The 22172-nt window shown below is 44.8% G+C and overlaps 1 protein-coding gene across 1 annotated transcript; it reads left to right on the top strand.

Moving 5' to 3' along the window:
• The first annotated feature begins 5552 nt into the window (after positions 1 to 5552).
• On the top strand, positions 5553 to 11221 carry arpc2 (actin related protein 2/3 complex, subunit 2). The gene is made up of 10 exons (XM_048979104.1): positions 5553 to 5787; positions 7193 to 7227; positions 7397 to 7509; positions 8316 to 8361; positions 8883 to 9069; positions 9202 to 9295; positions 9459 to 9585; positions 9723 to 9823; positions 9993 to 10093; positions 10902 to 11221. Exons 1-10 carry the CDS (start codon positions 5714 to 5716, stop codon positions 10921 to 10923), a joined length of 900 nt encoding a protein of 299 aa, XP_048835061.1. The 5' UTR covers positions 5553 to 5713; the 3' UTR covers positions 10924 to 11221.
• The last annotated feature ends 10951 nt before the right edge of the window (positions 11222 to 22172 follow it).

Here is a 22172-nt window from a genome sequence, read left to right as displayed (position 1 = left end):
TGAACTCTAAGAGGGATTTGTATTGCATAAATGCTACAATAATGGACCCTTGTAGTTTCATAGAAATCATTATTCATTGTGCAATATGTAAGTCCGTTTAATCACCTAGAATAATAGACACTTTTTACTCCTGCAATTTATGATATGTTATCATAAATTACATAATCTGTGTCTTTATAACTGATCTTTTATATTTTGACTCCATCAACATATGTTTAATGATAACAACATTCATTGTTCCCTGTGGGGAAATTCTCTTTGCACCTAGTCTATCTTGCTCTCCTTATCAGTGATGGGCAGCTGCCTGCAACAGTACCCATGGAATTGGGGGTTAACAGTCTTGCGCAAGGGCCCACAGACGTGTGTTAGGCAATGACCAATGGATCTTGACTTTTTGAACATTCTACATTGTACCAGTAGGTGTCATCAGAGCCCACCAAAATAACAGCGAGATTAAATTTTTAAAAATTATACTAAACCATTTCTTATTTTCACCAAACTTGACACCATCATCTTATGACACATTCTGGATGAGTCTGCAAAGTTTGGTGTCATTTGGAAAATCTTGGAGACTTTGAGAATTTTACGAAAGATGATGCTTTATCGACACGATGAAGCCAAGCTTTGAGAAAAGTACGAAATAAAGAATTGATTGGGTTAGCAGTCAAATGGAGGATCCAATGAATCATCTGACACCAAACATGTCTCTCTCAGTCAACGCACCCATCACTAGGTTTCAAAAGTAAGTTTTGCATATTTTCTAAAATTAAATATATATATATTTAAGGTGCAAATTAGGGTTTTGATTTTTTTTTTAATTTAAAACGCTGGGGTAGCAGTTGATGAACTTTTACCTACAACTTTCAAAAATGACCTTCATTTCAAAACAAAGTATCAAAACAAAGCCTTTATTTGCGAAGGAATGTTGCATGCATAAAAGTACAAATTAAGTTTTAAATATGTGAATTACTGTTTATGAACTTGCTGTTAAGATATTTGTCAGTTTTGCAAGTGCTATGTAGTTCTTCCATCTTCTTCACAGCTTGCTCGGCCACTGTATTTGAGCGAGGCACATCAAGCACCGAGCGGTCCTTTACCCAATGACTGGTAAAAGATTTTAAAGCCATAGGACACTTCAGTTTGGAGATTGCAGCATGCGGCTCATTGTATGTGTCCTCCAAATAGTGCTGATTTGAAAACCATGCATTTGCCCATGTAGTTGCGATGAAATCACAAGTATATTTGAGTTGATCTCTCCATTTCGGAAGGAGAAAAAAAACAATCAGTGCAAAGATTGCACGTGAATTCCATCTGGCACTGTGAAGGGAGGGCAGCTTGTGCCAATTCAATTGAGGCCATTTTCCTGTCTTCTGGTAGAAGTTATATCCCTCATAGAGTTCAAAAAGAAACCTAAAGTCATCTCTCCATCCTGGGTTTTCACGTGTCGGTATCTTTTTTGACCCAGAATATGTTTTTCTTAAGTCCTCATATCCTGTCAAAACATCTTCAATGAATGGATAGTTGATGCTGGGTGACTGTGATTTTGTTGTGAACAATGAATTCATCAAATGTCGACATCAAATTGTGTCCTGTATTGACGGCTGTTGTGTCAAAAATAATCATTTTGACACTACCCCGTGCATTGTATTCATCCAACAGGGCTTGCAGTAGGATGAAGATGTCCTCAGCTGATCCGCTTTCACAAGCCAAAATGCCTAGGTTTGAAGTTCTTACAGAATTCTTCAGACAGACTGCCTGATGTTCTTTATTGTCAGTTCTCTTCCCATGAAAATGCTGGCAGAATTCCTCTTCATTAATCAGATCTTTCAGCCTGCGTTTCAGCATGCAATCTCCTACTATTTCTTGTTATTTCCATTATATCGCATAAATGAAATGATATTAGGTGCGGGAGGTTTTTACATGACCGCACTAAAATAACACCAAAAAAATAATATTGAGGCAAAAATTCATCAAATGCAACATCAGGAAAAGTAATATTTAAAAAAAAGTTAAAAAGTCATAACCCTAGTGCACATAGATGATACACACCAACAGATATATCTCAATATTTCTTGCATGTCAGTAAATCTCCTCAGGCTATACCCACCCCTCACATCTCACTTTTAAATGTTGGACGGCGTAGGCCTCAGAGATGCAAATTTTCACCAAGATACATTTACCCTTATGATAGCGCCCCCTTATGGTTGACGTGGAACATTTTTCATGTATCATCACGTTTGTACATGGGATTCCCACTCTGCAAATTTCATTTTCAAACGATGGGCAGTTTAGGCTGCAGAAACACCTTTTTTCTGCCCCCATATGTCAATTGATGCCAAACTTGGCACATGAAGTTCGGGCAGAAGCTCCAGAGGTTGGTATGATTCAGCAGTAGATAGCTGAGGTCCAGCATATAAAGATCCAGAACAAGATTTTGTTTCAGCCAGTTGAATATAAAGAGTCACAGTCACACAGTACTCAACTGGTCGGCGGAAACAAATTCGTGTTCTGGATTTTTACTTTCTGGACTATCCACTCTTCTGCTAAAATGACACTGCACAATGGAAAAACAAATCATAATAGCCAATAAAATAGAAATTCAAAAGCTGTTCAATAATTATTCAAGAAGACAAACAGAAAAATCTTTATTATGTCATATCGACCACCTATGGTTGACAAGGATCATTTCTTGCAATTAGAACCTATGGACAGCAGAATCACTTTTAGAGAATTTTGGGCAGAAAAAAATTAATATAAAAACAACATGGATCCAGCACCTCTGTTGTTTGGACCCCTAATAAGTAGCGATGTTATGTCACACAAAATTAGATCGGATTCCCGGTCTGTGATTGGAGGACATCACCTCATTGCCACACAAGTACAGATGGCAAAAACTGCACTTCATCAATCGTTTGCTGTATTTTTTTCCCCGTCAGATGGTGCTGTAAAAAATGGACTCAAAGCTCACCCCAAAGCAAGCCAAGAGCACCATCTAGTGGGGTCAAAAAAATACTGCAAATTATTCATGAGGTGTCGTTTTGCCCATCACTACACACCAGGTCAGGTCAGGTTGGACAGTATGCATTGGTATAGCACATTGCTGCTGCCACCACATAACAAAATGCCTCTGGAGATGCCCCACACTCTCTGGACCACATGACCATGCCCAACAGCTATTCCATGCAAGCATTGAACAAAATTGGAGCAAGAACACACCCCTGATGAGCCCCAAAATCCACTTGCAATGCAGAAGTTCTTGAATCCTGCTCTGCACAGCATTCAAAGTACCGATATACTGGCCAATACTGATGGCAAAAAGAACTGTTAGCTATATTTTCTGACCCCACTAGATGGTGCCATCTGTTCAAAAAAGGGCTCAAAGCAAAGTAAGAGTGAGGTCAAAACTAATCTAGTGAGGTCAAAAAATACTGAAAATGGTACATGAGGCTTCATTTGGTCATGACTAGTGGCCAGCTATGACGTCCAGTAACTTTTGAGGGGATCCCATAAGGCCTCACGATGTCCCACAGGGAACTTCTGTCAATTGAGTTGAATGCTTTACGAAAATCAACAAAGGCTGCAAAGACACCCTGCGATATTTGCATTTGCGCTTAATGAGAACCCTCCGTGCCAGGAAGCGATTCGTGATAGACTTCTTAGCCGTAAAGCCAGACCACTCCAGTCATTGGTAGACGAGCAACTGATCATGAGTCCTGTTGAGGATTATCTGAGCAAGGACCTTACCCGGCACTGAGAGCAGTGTTACCCTCCCTGTAGTTGCTGCAATCCAGCCAATCACCCTTCCCTGTCCAGATAAGGAGAACAAGTCCCATTTTCCAATCAATTGGGATGATGCCTGTGTCCCAAATGAAAGGAAAATTGCATTTGCTTGCAATGACAGGAGGACAGTCTTACCACTAACCTGGAGAAGTTCGTCCTGGATACCACAGATCCTTGCGGCCTTCCCTACCCCCAGCCGGTTCACCACCTGTGCAAATTCAGTGAGACTGGGTGATTTACAGCTAATCAAAGGATCATGCCCAATAACCATGGACCCAGAGATGTCCAACATCCTAGCCAGAGGATTAGCCTTAAACTGCTGATCAAAGTAGCCAGTCCAGCAGGTCATAAGTACAGCGTCATCCACAAGGACTGTTCCAGCACCAGCTTTGCGACTCTCAAAGGAACAGATTTGGATGCGCATAATGCTTTGAATCCTCTGTAAGCAAGACATAGGTCACTGACACCACTGACAGTTCCTGGTACAGCCCAGAGTTGCCATCAAGCCATGCGTCGTGACTTCTTTTGATAATACCAAGGATGTCCTGCAAAAGGAAGCACCTCCAGCTGGAGACATTTACAGTACCAACACAACCTTCAGCAACCTTTAGAGTCTTATCAGAAGTCATGTACCCATGGCTGTGATTTCCTCACAAACACTGTGGGCAAACTCATTAGAAATAGCCCGATCGGGGAATCTCATCCAACCACACCAGCAGTACATTTCAAAGTTATGAAACTGGTCTGAACATCAGTTCTTTGTGAAGTCTTCCCTTGTGATTGTCTTGCACTGAGACAAAGTGTTACTGTACTCTGCTTATGGAGAAAACGGTGCTTCATGAACCATTTGCTGTATTTATTGACCCCACTATGTGGTGTTCTTGACTTGTTTTGGGGGCATGCTTTGTGCCCTTTTTTGAATAAAGAGCATCATCCAGTGGGGTAAAAAAAATACGGCAAATGCTTCGTGAAATTGTCAGTCGTTTTGTCCCTCAGTACTGTAGTCTGTTTCTGGGCTCTTGGGTCCATCCTCTCTCATCTGTTATTTTATTTGTTTGTTAAGCCACGACATTTATAACAAGGAGTTAAAAATGACCAATCTATTGTGTGTGAACTTTAGGAAAAGCAAGAAAAATAGTTCCTTTATCAGCTTCACCTGGCGTGTTATAAAAATACAGCGACCATGCAGCGATTTCTCTGGTTACAGAATCCTGACACTTGGCGAAAGAGGAAGGGTGCAGCAGACCTACCTACTTTATAGGACACGGAACATTTTAAATAGTGATATATTTTCAAGTCTATTAAATCCATTATTAGGCCATTAGTTTAGTACGATCCACATCCAACATTACAACAAAGCGAAGGCATACTTAAAGAAATACATGTTTAGGTTCAATTATGATTTATCCCACGCATGTTGTTATTTCTGTACCTACTTTAAATAATTGATTAATTAATCCATTCATTCATTCATTCGTTCATTTTCTGTATCGCTTGTGCATTTCTGGGTCGTGGGGGACCGGAGCCGATCCCGGAAACAACGGCGCAGTTGTTTATTATTTGCTGTGTTGAGCACCCTTTGGCCAGCAGATGTCCCTGTGGTGCGAGGTGATTCGAAAGCTATATTTCCGAAATATTTGTTTCAGTGTCTCAAAAAAATCCGTTTCTACCAAAACTGAAAAAGAAATATTTTTTAATCAGTGATATTTACATAAAAAATAAACTTAGCTAAACAAATAGACACGTCCGCACAGGCACGATATTGAACAGCTTTGCGTGGGTCCTCAGAGCACAGAGCGGAAGTAGCTACCTTCGCTTTGCGATAGGGGTACAATAGGAAGACCGATCGCGAAAAAATAAAAGCCCGCTTAGTGTATACTGCCAACATAGTGCAATAAAGGCTTTTTTACAATACATATCGCTTAGTTCCACCATGATCTTGCTGGAAATCAACAACCGGATTATAGAGGAGACGTTGTCTCTGAAATTTGATAGCGCGTCCAATGGGTGAGCAATTGAGCATTTTTTACCATTTGCCTTTTTTTAACCGGTTTTCTGTCCGTAATTTATTGTTATTATTATTATGTTTCGCGCATGCACAGTGAAAGTTGCAGGTTTAATCTTGTGAAAAACGTTAGATGTGAAAAGGTTGAATCCGTCCTGATCGTCATTGTCAGTCGCCGGATAATATGGGGTGTGTCTAGTTAGCTGATAGCCTAGCTTCCTAGATAAAAGGGCAAAAAAAGTGAAGGTAATTCGTGGTAAATTAGCTAACAGCCATATTTGATTGTTGAACTTGTGCGTTATTTGTATTTTGCGGGTTATATTTCGGTTTACTAGATGATCTGAACGTTTTAAGAGAGGGTTGATAACTGTTCGTTTCCCCAAGAGACAGTGTAAAATCGGTCATAGCGGAAAAACCCGGACAATATGGGTTAAGTAACCCAGTCAGCTAATGAAGCATTTGGGTTGGATCGATGGACGTTTTCGACCGGCTCTTTTTAACGGCAGCTTGACAGTGTGTCTGCTGAAAGACTTCCGCATTTCAGATGCGCGGCACTGGCGGCCGACTGACTCCGCGATCCGGCCAAATGCAAACCCTATGTCCTTACACAGTTATAAAACAGTATACAATCAAGTTGCCACATCGATTTTATTATCCGTGCCTGTACAATAATCAAGTAATATTTGGGGAACTGAACCATTTTTGGACACATTCTGTCTTAATATTTTACCAATGCAATAATTTTTGGGCCGGTTTGTAGGTGCATGTTTTTCTCGTTTGAGAAAGTGCCTTTTGGGGGTGGGGGGTGTTATATACGTGTTTTAGCGCCTGGATTCCAGCGTGCATTCCTGCATTCCGGCATCGCGTCTGGACATGCGCACAGTCCGTCATCCAGGCCCTCGACGCTTCCCTCTTAACCCGAGTTTACAGACGCTTACTTCGCCTCCCTTCATATCAAGCATTGTGATCAGAGCTCAGACGTTGACACGGCGGTCTCCTTCATTTGCATAGCGTTGCACTTGATGCTAGAGTCCTAAATCTCTTTTTCAGCCTTGATATTATTTATTGTGTACAGTATCCGTGTTATATGGAGGTTTACTGAAAAACAAGATATTGTAGTACAAGTCCTTCAAACTGATCATACCTCCTTTTTAAAATATAGCCTAGTGAGATATTAATTTGGTTGCCAGAAAAGGACATGTGATAAATGAGGTGAGCTAAAACACCATGATGTTTTCTCACTGTAGCTTATGTAGTGTACTGCCACAGACTACAGAGTGATGCGTTCCACAGGTTATTGGTTGTGTATTCTGGTCTGTTACATCATGTCCTTTTTTATATATATATATATATATATATATATGTGGTCAGTTTCTCTTCATGAAACGCTCTTTGTTTTCTTTTCAGAAACAAGCCTGAAGCAGTGGAGGTGACGTTTGCAGGTAATTTTAGATGCTTGTTTACCATTGTATGCATTCTGCTTTGACCAGGATAAGGTGCAAATTCATCATTTATGTTTTTGCAGCTGTGGGTTAGTCCATCGTCACCCTCTGTCTGGTGCTTTAAGCCAGACCATAGACACCAATCATAAGGTTTTTCCTTGCGCCATAGATTTCGATGGTGTCCTTTACCACATCTCCAACCCCAATGGTGACAAGACCAAGGTGATGGTCAGCATCTCCCTGAAGTTCTACAAGGAACTACAGGAACATGGTGCTGACGAGGTATGCTGGCAACATAGCGACCTGAGCGGACGTCATGGTTACCACCAGCTTGTCAGTTATTCACACATTGTTAGCAGTTGGTTGTGATGTCATTTATATGGGGGATCATTGAATAAAGTATAAAATACTTCCCTATTCAGCGCTATATTAGGAAAAGCAGCCTGCAGCTGTAGGGGCTGGGAGGCCCTTATCCAGAGCGGGTGTCTCTCGCCATGTAAGGAAGAAAGCAGTCACTGTGGTTTCTGACTGAGACAGGAAGTAAACTGACTCATTGTTGGCCAAAGAAACTGCCTGTTTTGTTTTAGATTGAAGCTGAAACTAACGTTGAGTGAAAGGAAGCCTCGACACCTGCAGCGCGTTGGCTTGCTGTCCTCCATCAATCGCCCCATATCTGTCAAAAAATAAAAAAGGAAAAGAAAAATGCTGTTGTTTCAAAGGAATTGATGTCTGACCTTTTTCAGTCCAGTCACAGTATATTGATTGCTTGCTTCTCGAAGCCTATTTATTGTAAAAATCTGTCAGTGAATCAGAAACGTTCAGACCTTGGAGGGATGGACAGACGGACAGATGTACTTTATGCAAAGGAACATAAAATGCACGGCTGCATACTGTAAAACGCAGGGCAGAGCGAGAGCTTATTGTTTTACAGTGTTTATGTCCAAATCACTGGGAAGTTGCTTGACACTGGAAAAAACACACTTATCACCACCCTCCCTTTTCAAGTTTTATTGTTGTATGTTTCCCGGGAAACGCAGTGAAATTCTGTGATGTTGGTGATAATGCAGTGACTCTCTCTTGCTCTCCAGCTTTTAAAGAGGGTCTATGGCAACTACTTGGTGTCGCCAGAGTCAGGTAAGGGCTGCGGTTATAAAACAGCCTGACTCGCTTTTTCTCTGTGTTTTTGTGGGTTTATTGCCACTGGTCAAAGACAGTCAGATATCTCTAAAATGCTTATAGTATGTTTTACTACTAGTGTGTGTGCGCTGTGGTGGGCTGGCATCCAATCTAAGGTGTCCCCCGCCATCTCTGACCTGTGGTGTTTTCCACCACTCAAACCACTCAATCCTTGGGGCAGTCACTACACTAAATTTTAAATGGGTTTTTATTTAGGAGATACTAACGCAGCATGTTCTGTGAACCAGGTAGCAAACTATGACCTTCTTACGGTACCTTTGAGCTGTTTATTTAGCTTTTGAGACATCTGGGAGGTGGTAGGCCACAAAGTGACTTTTGGAGTTGGACCCCACAAACCCGGACCTGTACTTGAGAGAGGCTCCATGCTCATTCTGTAACCCTGTACTGGATGGAGGGATGGATGGGCAGAGGTATACAGGACTGCACTCCTGATATGTGCTCTGCTCCTCTCCTAAAAGGCTACAACGTGTCCCTGCTCTATGACCTCGATGCCCTGCCGGCTAATAAGGAAGAAACCATCCACCAGGCAGGCATGCTGAAGAGGAACTGCTTCGCTTCCGTGTTTGAGAAGTACTTCAAGTTCCAGGAGGAGGGTCGCGAGGGCGAGAAGCGGGCTGTCGTGCACTACCGGGATGACGAGTCCATGTAGGTTCTTGGCGGGCAGCATGATGATGTTGCAGTCAGTGTTAGCATGTGCAGATGCGTGTTCATCAAACGGTGCTTCCTGTTAAATAGGTTAGATGAGATTTTTATTCTGCACTGTTTGTATCCTCTCAGGTATCTTGAGGCAAAAAAGGACAGAGTGACAGTGGTGTTCAGCACGGTGTTCAAGGATGACGACGATGTCATTATCGGGAAGGTGTTCATGCAGGTGGGCCTGCAGGGGGCGCAATAACCTAAAGTGAATTTCAGATTGAAGGCTAGATGGTCACATGTGTAGTAGTGTTTTTTTCACACACACCCCCCCACATCTGCCTGACCTTTGACCTCCTTACCTTTGGGGGGCGCTAACTGAATACGCTCAATGCCTGCAGGAGTTCAAGGAGGGTCGCCGTGCCAGCCACACGGCCCCCCAGGTGCTGTTCAACCACAGAGAGCCCCCGCTTGAGCTGAAGGACACAGATGCTGCCGTGGGTGACAATATTGGCTACATCACCTTCGGTGAGTCGTTGGGGGAGCTTTTGACAATGAGGCAAATGCGTATTGAGACGCTCCAAGTGTACGGAGGTGGTGAGAAGCAGGCTGTCCGTCTCTGTGAACGCAACCAGTGCTGAGGTGCCCCTTGCTCTCACTTACAGTGCTGTTCCCTCGCCATACCAGCGCCAACGCGCGAGACAACACCATCAACCTCATCCATACCTTCCGCGACTACCTGCATTACCACATAAAATGCTCTAAGGTGAGCCTGCCGCCGTCCGTGGCCGTCTGGTGTAGATGCGGGGGCACACATCAGGCACTGGCTGGGTGTGCTCGCTGTGGTTTTTGCACCTAGACCTGCCTGTGGCTTGGCCATAGCCCCGCCCAGTTTACTACCAGCCAATCACCCGCTGTCCCTCTTTCTCCATTAGGCCTACATCCACACACGCATGAGAGCCAAGACCTCCGACTTCCTCAAAGTGCTGAACCGGGCCCGCCCTGATGCCGAGAAAAAGGAAATGAAGACCATCTCGTAAGTGCTCCCCCTCCCACCCCTGGGTCCAGACCCACTCAGCCTGTGGATGGGCAGACCGTACAGATGCGCCATATGATGCTGGGGTCTGATTTTTATACACACCTTTGCCCCGTGATCAGGTCTGAAGAGGGAACCAGGAATCAGGTTTAAATGTATTCATAAATCTTGAATTGAGATAGATGGACTTTAAAATCAAGTAGACATCAGTCATTCGTGCCCAGAGAAGTTATATTCTCATTATAGGAGTGTTTTAGATTTTTCTCAAGTATTCCTGAACTGTTCATTTGTGGTTGATTTACAGGCCGGGTGTTTTTTATGTTCAATTTACTCTATTTTCAGCAGTTTGGCAATGTTGGGACCTGATAGCTTACTTTAGATGAATGAAAATGTTTAACAGGAGTCTGGTGTGCCATCAGAAGTGATTACACTCTCCTCTCATTTGGGACCAGGCATCCTGAGGGACAGTTACTCTTGTTTAGTTTCTAAGAAGATTGTGAAGTGTCTTAAATACTATAGATGGTTTGTCTTTCTGAGTCTTGACTTCAGCTGTGCCTTTGTGGTGGGTGGAAGGCATTGGGGGAAAATGTCATGAGCGTCAGCCTTTCATTCTGAGGCGAATAAAGCATTTTTAAACTAACTGGACCATCACCCATTCCCAGCATCTTGTATCAGAGTTTGCAAAGGCTACTGAACAAATGCAGAGCCACAGTGCATTACTATTGGTTGCGGCGCATGTGATCAGCTTCTGCGAAAATGCTTTTGATTGGTCAAGCTGCAGACTGAAAGATCTGTGTCTTGTTTCCAGGGGAAAGACCTTCTCTCGCTAAGGATCAGACTGCAGACTTGGACTCGGCAGGGCCTTGAGCGACCTGCCATTCCATGGTGGACCCAGGGTTCTCTGCTTGGCCAGTGTCCCATTTCGCAGATGTTACTCTAGAATCGGCGAGTTTCATCATGAGAAACAAAACAAAACGAAAAAAAAAAAAAAATCGAAGAGCATTCCTTGCTTTGCATAGTAAGATATATATGTATAAAGATATAAATGACCTTTTTGATACAATACAATCTTTTATTCCATTGGACGTTTGGTACTTAAGCCTTGCAGCCCTACCCCACCCCCACCCCGCAAATATCATGCCAGCGTTTGCTAAAAGAGTGCAGCACCTCATTCATCTTCCCCTTTCTGTTCGGTTCTGAAGTGTAACCTCATTTTTGCTATCACACGATGGTAAAAATAATAAATGAGTCTTTAAAAAAAATTTAAGTGTCCTTGACTGAATTCTCCAGGGTCTTGACCAAGATTATAATGAAAGTGAAACCATTTCTTGGTCAACTTCAGTGTAAATGTGCTTTAGGGAAAGATGTGGGCTTCTGTATCAGTTTTATTTCTCTTTAAAGATGGGAAGTATTTATTTTTATGTAAGATACTTGTCTGCCCCCCCCCAGCAATAGTACAGTACATGATTATTTTTCTGCATTGTTTTGGTAACTGTAGTACTGTAAGGTTGCTGTTTTCCCGCAAACGACATGATTCAATTTGTATTTAGGTGAAGAAACCAGACACAAACCACTTGTTGCTTAACTATTTCTGCGACCTTGTTGCTAAAGACCTTCATTTGTCTTACCGACAGGGATGGAATTGGGAAATCGCTTTGTTAAAGAGAAGAGACGTGTATTTCAGGGTTCAGCTAGTGGATGCTGGGCTGAGCCCTTTTAGGAGGAACTTCAGAATGTGGGAGAGGGAAAGTGCTTTAGGTTACTGGCAGTTAGTTACCAATAGTTAGAAGAGACTAGTGATACTTAATTCATCCCTTAACTTTTCACCTATCCCATATAACTCTCCATGAGACACATTCATACTTGACAACAAGGTTGTGGGGTCAAAGCCCAGTGTCAGCCAGTATCCAGCACCTCTGGAGCAATTGGGGGTTAAGGGCCTTGCTCTTGGGTCCAACGGCAGCTTCAGTCTTCCAGCCCTGGGCTTCAATCTGATAAGCTTGGCACAGGTATGGAGTGCCACTTGTAACACTGTAGTACACATACAGTACTGTACAATAGTCTTAGACAGTTAAAGAGAATGATGTTTAAATGATCTTCATGTTGGTGTAAAGCTGTGATATAATGTGTCAAAGTGTGCTAGCTATTTCAAGACCTGTCCTAAAGTCACACCAGTGTTTTTTGACTATCACTACCATCTTGTCTAGCTAATCGATACCCCATTGAGCTATTTTAATAATTAAGTCAATTCATTCATTGATCTGGTAGTGGAATGTAAGGTATACATGGAATGGCCGGGGTGGCCCTGGAGAGAGGTATGGGAACTGAAGCGGTGTTCTGTTAGCCATAACAGAACAGGTCTAAAGGACATTATTGTCACGCCCGGCTCGTCCGCTCCTCCTGTGTGCCACGCCCCCTGCTTACCCACGTGTGTTTCCCGAATTGTACCCAGCTGTTTCCGTTTGCTGTCATTCAGTCTGGTGTATTTAAGTCCTGGTCTCCCCAGTTTGCTTTGTCTGTCATTGATGTTAGTGGCGTTACATGTCTCCTGCTCCCCGTTACCTCATTAAACCCCCGTTTTCCCGCTTGCCTGCCTGCTCCTTCCACGCCCTACCGCACGATCGCCGCTTACCTCCGCGACCGGTCGTGACAGAATGACAGACCACAAGAAAAGCAAGCGGGCAAGAAGGCTTCAGAAGGAGCCGGAGATCCAGCTTGGAGCCTGCACGCTAGCCAGGCTATGGCTCCCGTCAGAGGACGAGGAGGAGGCACCCCTCCTTCTCGCGGACTACGCCCGGAGAAGACCAGTCCTCCTACCACCCCTAGAGAAGTACCATTATCGGCCGGAACGCCTGGACAATTGGGGGGGAATCCGGAAGGGTAGAGACGCCATCTCGCGTGTGCCCCGCATGCCGGCTAGGGCCACCTCCATCATGCCTGAACCGGACGATCCTGCCCCATGTCCAGTGGCAGCCACCCCGGAGGCGTACACCACGCCTCTCCCAGGGAGGACGGCTGCCCTGGCGAACCAGTTTTTTACCCTCCAGGGTTTATTCATAAGGGTAATGGAACGGCCGACAGCCCCTGGAGACCGGAGGATTGAGGCTCTTGTTGCGCGTTTGAGGCGAGGCTTTGACGCGTTTACGCCCGCCTCTGGTCCGGAAGTACTCGAGGGCTTGGCGGAGGACCTCCGACAGCTGATCCTGCTCCAGAGCGCGTCGGTCCCCGCGCTGGAACAGCCGCCATTGCCGGCGGACCCCGCTCCCGTGCAGCCGCCATTGCCGGCGGACCCCGCTCCCGTGCAGCCGCCATTGCCGGCGGACCCCGCTCTCGTGCAGCCGCCGCTGCCTGCGCAGCCGCCTTCGCTGCCTGCGCAGCCGCCTCTGCAGCCACCTGCAGCTCCCGGGCCGGCGCCCCCACTGCAGCCACCTCCTGTTCCTGACCGCGCTCCAGTTCCTGCAGAGGCGCCCCCTCTGCAGCCGCCTGCTGCAGCTCCCGGGCAGGCGCCCCCTCTGCAGCCGCCTGCTGCAGCTCCCGGGCAGGCGCCCCCTCTGCAGCCAGCTCCTGTTCCTGACCGCGCTCCTGTTCCTGACCGCGCTCCTGTTCCTGTCCAGGCGCCCCCACTGCAGCCACCTGCAGCTCCCGGGCCGGCGCCCCCACTGCAGCCACCTGCAGCTCCTGACCGCGCTCCAAGTCCTGACCGCGCTCCAAGTCCTGACCGCGCTCCTGTCCCTTCTCCCCCTGTGACTGTTTCTCCCTCGCCCCGGCGAACTCGACCCCGACCTGGGGTCATGTCTGTGTCCCGTAAAGGGAGGGGACACAGACGCAGGGCTGGGGTCCCGCCCGCCCTGCCCCCTGGCTCGCCCTGCCTCGCCTGCACTGGGGCTCGGTTGGCGCCTGCGGGTCCCTCTCCGGTGCCTCGTCGCCCTGCCTCGCTCCCCTCTCCGGGTCCTGGTCGGTCGCCTGGGGGTTCCCCGACGGCGGCTCCTCGGTCGCCTGCGGGGCCCCTACCTCCGGCCCTCCCCCGGACATCGCCGCCTGCTGCGGCTCCCCCCTCCTCCGGGCCTTCGCCGTGGGCCCCTCCAGCTCCCTCGTCCCCTTCCCCGGTGCTCCCTCCTGCTTCCTCCCTGGCCCCTCCGCGGGTCCCTCGCCCTGCCTCCTCGGCCCCTCCGAGGTCCCCTCCGGCTCCGGCCTCCCGTCGCCCGCTGGGGCTCCCACGGGCTCCCCTTTGTTCCCCCGCCTTCTCTCCCTTCTCTCCTGCCCTGGTCCCTCCTTTGTTTGTTCCTCCTGCCGTCTTTCCTCCTTTCTCCGTTCCTCGTTCCGTTCCTCCCGTCTCTGCTCCTCGTGTTCCTCCTTCTCCCTCTGGGTTCCCTCCGTTCACTCCCGGTCCTTTTGTCCCGCCTGTTCCCTCTGTGTCCCCTTTTCTGGTCTGTTTGTCTGCTTTTCCTGTCCTGTGTCGTGTCCTGTCTTGGCTTCTGCCTTTGTGTCAGTTTTGCCTGTCTGTCTTGTTCCCTGTCCCTCGTTGATGGTTTTGGTTCTTGTTTTTCAGGTTTTGGTTCCCTGGTCTCGTCCCGTCCTTCGCCTCCTCCTGGGCGCGCCCGGTGTAGCGCGCCTTTGGGGGGGGGTTCTGTCATGCCCGGTTCGTCCGCTCCTCCTGTGTGCCACGCCCCCTGCTTACCCACGTGTGTTTCCCGAATTGTACCCAGCTGTTTCCGTTTGCTGTCATTCAGTCTGGTGTATTTAAGTCCTGGTCTCCCCAGTTTGCTTTGTCTGTCATTGATGTTAGTGGCGTTACATGTCTCCTGCTCCCCGTTACCTCATTAAACCCCCGTTTTCCCGTTATCCCGCTTGCCTGCCTGCTCCTTCCACGCCCTACCGCACGATCGCCGCTTACCTCCGCGACCGGTCGTGACAATTATAATCCAAACTGCTTTGAAGGGATTTTTTATTCCTGGCCTTAGCGAATGAAGCACAATATTGACATATAACCTGAAACAGCTAGTAGAAGGTCAAACCCAGGACTAGAAAACTGGAGAAAACCAGGTCAGAATTCCGCATTTGCCAGGATTGACCGGTGAGCACCATCTTAAAAAGTTTACATGAAATATACGCTGTAGCATGCTGGGGAACACCTGAACAAACATCAGGAAGGTTAACTACATCACAGGACTGACCCTGAACAAACCCATCGGGAAGGTTAACTACATCACAGGACTGACCCTGAACAAACCCATCGGGAAGGTTAACTACATCACAGGACTGACCCTGAACAAACCCATTGGGAAGGCCAGCTCCGTCACAGGACTGACCCTGAACAAACCCATCGGGAAGGTTAACTACATCACAGGACTGACCCTGAACAAACACATCGGGAAGGTTAACTACATCACAGGACTGACCCTGAACAAATGCATCGGGAAGGTTAACTACATCACAGGACTGACCCTGAACAAACCCATCGGGAAGGCCAGCTCCGTCACAGGACTGACCCTGAACAAACCCATCGGGAAGGTTAACTACATCACAGGACTGACCCTGAACAAACCCATCGGGAAGGTTAACTACATCACAGGACTGACCCTGAACAAACCCATCGGGAAGGTTAACTACATCACAGGACTGACCCTGAACAAACCCATCGGGAAGGTTAACTACATCACAGGACTGACCCTGAACAAACCCATCGGGAAGGCCAGCTCCGTCACAGGACTGACCCCGAACAAACCCATCGGGAAGGTTAACTACATCACAGGACTGACCCTGAACAAACCCATCGGGAAGGCCAGCTCCGTCACAGGACTGACCCCGAACAAACCCATCGGGAAGGTTAACTACATCACAGGACTGACCCTGAACAAACCCATCGGGAAGGCCAGCTCCGTCACAGGACTGACCCCGAACAAACCCATCGGGAAGGTTAACTACATCACAGGACTGACCCTGAACAAACCCATCGGAAAAGGCCAGCTCCCTCTCAGGACTGACCCTGAACAAACCCATCGGGAAGGCCAGCTCCATCACAGGACTGACACTGAACAAACCCATCGGGAAGGCCAGCTCCATCACAGGACTGTTTGGCATTATATGTATTGTATGTTCACCTGTGCACTATGTTCTAGTTCAGGGCCGCTGTGTGTGCAGGTTTACGCTGCAACTCCCTAATTAGATTACTGATTAGAGGACTGATTGGCTGAAGAGGCCTCACACCTGGGTTTGACCAACTGACACACAGGTTACCCCAAAAACCCTCACACACACTGGCCCTTTGTAGATAAGATTGGCCACCCCTGTTCTAGTTGCTATGTGCACAAGAATTTTTCCCTGGGATCAATAAAGTTAATCTTAATCTTAACAAGAATTGTATTGTTCAACTTTCAGGTTGCTGTTATTATAAATCCTGTCTTTTTAAAAAGCACACCAATTATTATTATTATTTATTATTATTATTATTTACTTCTCTCTTGTGTTCAGCAAAGTAATAAATAAAGCATATCATTTTAGGCACAACTGATCAGTTTTTAAAGCAATACAACCATACAGCTTGATATTTCAAGATGAAATTCATACGGCTCACCACAAGAGCCCCAACTGCACATCAAGGATGCAAAATCATTTCTAAAACGACAATACTCTGCTGAGAGGTCGAGTTCCATATCTAGTACACTGAGGCCCCTAGTGGTTTACACTATCCCATAATTTTCCAGATGGTTTTATTTTTTTCTAAGCCTCCTTTACAGGCCATCAAGGAATGTAGTCCATTATATCTAAAGTATACAAGACTTAGCCATGCCATCTTCCCCAAACAAGAACCCACTGTTCTCTTCTCAGCAGTGCAGGGACAGTTAGCCATTAACCTCAATGGAAGGGCTCCCTTCTGTCATCAATCCCATGCTTGTATTTTTTTAAACACCGGTGCTGCTCAGTCTGGTTCTGCTCAAAATAAGTGTGTCCAGAGCAGCGACAGGTCAACCTCTGACCGGTATGAAGATAAGATCCAAATGAAAGCAGGAATTAACCTGTTTTGTGCTTACTGAGATGGTGGGAAGATTTTGGACGGTTATTTTCACATAACTGTCAACAAAACTGGCATTTTTTTTACACAAACAATGTTCTGAGACGTTTGAACCTCAACACCAGAGTCAACAGAGTCAACTTATAGTAATAAAATGTGTCTAATAGAAATCGATTAGACTTTAATTTCATCTGCATAGTTGCTCCTGGAATATTTGTAATTTCTAGTTTGGGGTTGTAATGAATGTCACAATTTGGGATAAATCAATGACTCTCTGTCAGTTTATTTTGACTGCTGTGAATTGGAACAGATGGTCGTTACCTGAAGAAACTTGCCCTGGAGCTCCCAGAGATGAAGGAGTACAGCTGAGGTCTTCTGTGTTTTTACTTTAGTATTGTTTGGGGGTTGGGTGTGACTCAGTGGGTTAGGACACACTGCCTGCATCTGGAAGGTTGCTGGTTCAAATCCCCAAGGTGGGAGAATGATCTCGCTGTTGGGCCCCTGAGCAGGGCTTAAGCCCCATTGGCTCCAGAGACCATTTAACTGTGAAAAAAATTATGTTACATTTTATAGAAGCATCTGATAAGTAAATGAAATGTAAACATGGAAAATATGACCCAGCCAAGGCATTTGTATGTCACCCTGGATAAAGGTGCCTGCCAAACAAATGCAATGTATATACTTTCTCCTTTTGCTTTCAGTGAATAAATATACAGTAAAGCCTCAGCCCTGTATCTTGCTGATATTAATTCCTTAGTCGTGCTATGGATCTGGATTGAAAAGAAGCGATGTCACCTCATTTCAAAGCTGAGCATCGTTCATGGTAATGGTCTTCATCGAGTTCACATTCAACATCAACTAGATTCATTTGGACACTGTAATTACTCTGTAGTGCCCTTGTATTTTTAACCTAAATTTTAAGTAGATAACTGGAATATAAGTGTATGTTTGGGCATCTTAGCCTTCTGTACATGTGGCCGGAATGTCACTGGATTGAATCCCATTCTTGAGAGAAGAGTCTTGTGTCCATGAGCCCTCTACAAGTCCCTTAAGGACCACCCCTACCCCCCAAAAAAGCTCCGTAGTTGCACGTAGACACAAAGAGATGGATTTGCGGTATAAGGCCGGGTAATTGTAATCTTTATTGCAAACATTAGCTTCATTCATCACTTTTCCTGGAAGGGCTACAAAGTAGGGGGGCTATTTTTAGGTTATGTTCTGCTAGAAATGTTTAAATTTGGCCCAGCCGCGGATGATGCATCACTTTCCTGCTGTCGGGTCCACGAGAAGACTGGAGGTTTCTTCACAGTGGGTCGGCCAGCCCAGACAGTTACCTGTGTGAGCTGAAGTTTCGCAGAGAGCCTTGGACATCGTCCCACCCTCCTTCTTGCAGACACACTCCCGTACGTGGACGAGCCTATGCCAGTAATCCATTTTCCTGTGATGTAAATATTCAGGCATTTCTTTTCTGCATGCCATCAGCAGTGACAAACTCGAGTAAGTTCTCAGTGGTCACATCCATGTCTTTATCTGAAGTAAACCATCTCACCTTCATGTTAACTTCGAACTGTTACCGCAAGAAGTTGCGCAGAACGCTTTTAGACTTGCAGAAACCACTTTTTCTATTCTAAGGACTAGATGTGCAAAACAGTGTAAGACTGCAGGTAAATAGCCATCATGCCATTCTGCTGATGTGTACACTGATCTCCACCAGTATGGTTAAGTGTTTAAATCGGCATTGAGAACCTTTGCACACAACTTATACCTGCCACCGCGGAACTAATGCCCAGGCTTCGCTGGTTTATCATGATAAGGATTTTTAGGTTTTCGGTATATATAGCATTGTTCTTTGCAATAAATAAAAAAGACTTTGTGATTTGTAAAAGTTTTAAAACTTTTCCTGATTTCGTTACTTGCATTTTTCCTTGCTGACTGCCTTTTCATTGTGATGTGTTATGGAATCGATCGCTTCCCGACTGAAACAATTCTCTCCTTATTGAAATTAATTTGCCATGTCTCTGCGTGCCACATACTTCTGAGTGTTACGGTGACTTCTTCTGCTATTGATTCGCTGTTTAAAAGGAATTAATCACATACAGAGATTCTTACAGTCAAAGAGCGTCTGTTTTAAAAATATATAGCCAATATAAAAACAATATTTTTCCGCCATAAAAGCATGTTTTGCACTGTTTCAAATTTAAGGAGTTAGTTTGAATTAATTATAGCTCACTACAGATAGATCGAGATATATGAGGGTATTAGAGCTCCGTAACGCCTGTGCAATTGGTAGAAAATGCTGGATCATACAGTGAAATTTGTGATCCGGAGTAGGGAAGTAACACGGTACACAAACAAAACACAGGGCAGAAACCTGCGACTTTACACATGATGAGTTTATTGCTGGTGTCCTGCTCCATCTTTTGTGATAATTTCAAATGACAATTCTTCTACGTGTACTAGGGACACGTGTTACAACAGAATCTTCTGAAACTATTGAATAGCGCAGAGACAGTTGCCTAAAAGGGCTCTTTCTTTTAAAATGAGGTAGATTTACAGCAAACATTCTTTCTTGGAATATTGTAGCCAGTGATGTAACATTGTTAACATAAATGCAAATCGTATGTTCATTATTCCAAAATACATACCACCTGTATTAATACTTATCTAAGCATTTCATTATAAATATAATTACACCTTAATGAGTATTAATGAGTATATATTAATACCCATATCGGGTTTCCGAGTCCTTTCCGAATGCAGCTGAGGTATTTATGACTGCGACTGAGAAGGTAGATAGCAGCGCTGTTTATCTGTTTTATATTGGTTTCAGTTGTTATTTTTTAACACGTACGTGACTATTACAATGGTCCCCTCTGCAGTGCGCCTTTCCTCGCCGTGGTTTCAGTTCACCCTATATCACGAAGGTAGAGGCATCAGAAATTAAAAGGGGATTTTTTGAGAGACGTAAAAAATTCAGTGACTCATAAATGCATAAAATATATGTACTGCTTTGGAGGACGCCAAGCGCGTTTATGACAGCCTTACACGCGCCAGCCGGCGGTGATCTTTGTATCCTGCGTTTCTCCCGTTTTTTATGCTGCTCCTCAAGGGACCCAAAAAATTTTACGTGATTTTTTTTTCAAATGGGGGGCGGGGGCTGTGCCCCTAACTCGACGTCGACCGTAAATGACCACACATTACTATCAAATGTAACGCGTGGTGCTGCTTTTCTGTATTTATTACCTATTGACAATGTAATTTCGGTAATTGGCGTTCTCTATCATGCTGGAGGGTTATTTCGGGAGATGAATTTGTGCTTCTTGGACAAACATGGAACTAATTAGGAACATAGGAAATATATTCCACTTTAGGGGGCTTCTCAGAACCATTTGCACGCAGATAATGGGGTGTAGACAGTGTACACGCGATTAAATGGATTACACAACTTGTTGATAATTTGAAATGCAGATTCAAATTACACTTCTGCGAAAGGAGAGTTTGCGAAAAGTTTGTGAAATATTTCTGACAAAAAACGCTCCAAGTTAGTATAGGTATAAGTATAAGTAGGCCTTACCTCTAATAACATATATTTTTATTTTCATTTTGTAGTAAAATACTGGACAATAGATTTAGAAATGCTGGCACCCAGCAAATTTTACAAAAGTACAAAACACATATCAGACAATGCAAAGTCAAAAGCAGCTGTTTAGCATACATTGAATGTATGTTGTATGTAACCATGTATAATACAGAGTAATGGTTTCTGTACCAGTTCAAAGTCTAAAGCATTTCTTTACAGCATAATGTAGGTGTACACAGTGCTTAAAGTGGGGGGAAAACAGCTACTAGTACTCCCCTTGTTACAAGGTGCCAGTACTCCCCTTGTTATTCAGTACCATGTGCCGGTACTCACATTGTTATTCAGTACCGGGTGCTGGTACTCCCATTGTTATTCAGTACCATGTGCCGGTACTCACATTGTTATTCAGTACCAGGTGCTGGTACTCCCATTGTTATTCAGTACCAGATGCAGGTACCCCCATTATTATTCAGTACCCGGTGCAGGTACTTCCCTTGTTATTCAGTGCCATGTGCCAGTACTCCCATTATTATTCAGTACTCGGTGCAGGTACTTCCCTTGTTATTCAGTACCATGTGCCAGTACTCCCCTTGTTATTCAGTACTATGTGCCGATTCTCCCATTGTTATTCAGTACTCGGTGCAGGTACTTCCCTTGTTATTCAGTATCATGTGCCAGTACTCCCCTTGTTATTCAGTACTATGTGCCGATTCTCCCATTGTTATTCAGTATCAGGTGCCAGCCCCCGCCCTTGTTATTCTGTACCAGGTACCGATACTCACCCTGTTAGGGCACTTTTCCACCTCACCAAGTACAGTACTTTTTGTCCAGTATTTTCAGTACTCTCACTTTTCTATTGACCAGTTGAGTACCAGTACTAAAAGTTCCAATACAAAAGGAGACAAACCAGCTTGGGTACTTCTTCGGTACTTCGGGCTGGGACTTGAAATGCCTTCTTTCTCGATTGGTTATGCAAATAGCCTCCTGCTAAAACACAATACAAACGCAGCCTTGAAAACAATTGCAATATCAGTTAATAATGATAAATGGAGTAAAAAAAAAGTGATTTGTTTGTAAGAACATATAGATCTGGATGGCATGACAAGAAATTAAAAAGTATTTTGTTGAATATACTAGCGATGTGATTTCGTTGTAATAAATATTAGGAATTTCCCACAAGCCTGTCTTGGAGTGATTTAAATGGCAAGGATGAAAATGATTATGATTCTCTTGGAGAACACATGCAGCGCTCATGCAACAGCAATATATGCAATGTATGATTTTTAAACATATATTGCATATTCTATACAAGGAAAAATAATAAAAATTGCAAAGCTTGCAAATTTTTTTTCCCCTAAGTCAGAGTAACAGAGTAAAAATATTTTAGCGAGACTTTAACCCCTGCGCTATAATGTCCGTAAAGAATTGAAGAAACATATGGCTGACTAGGGATGTAAGAATTGTATGTGTATAACATGCGATGTTGG

Source organism: Brienomyrus brachyistius, chromosome 16 (assembly GCF_023856365.1).
Source record: "Brienomyrus brachyistius isolate T26 chromosome 16, BBRACH_0.4, whole genome shotgun sequence".
In the NCBI taxonomy this organism is placed as follows: Eukaryota; Metazoa; Chordata; class Actinopteri; order Osteoglossiformes; family Mormyridae; genus Brienomyrus; species Brienomyrus brachyistius.
The sequence above is the reverse complement of the archived record's forward strand: the minus strand, read 5'-3'. Positions and strand labels throughout refer to the sequence as shown.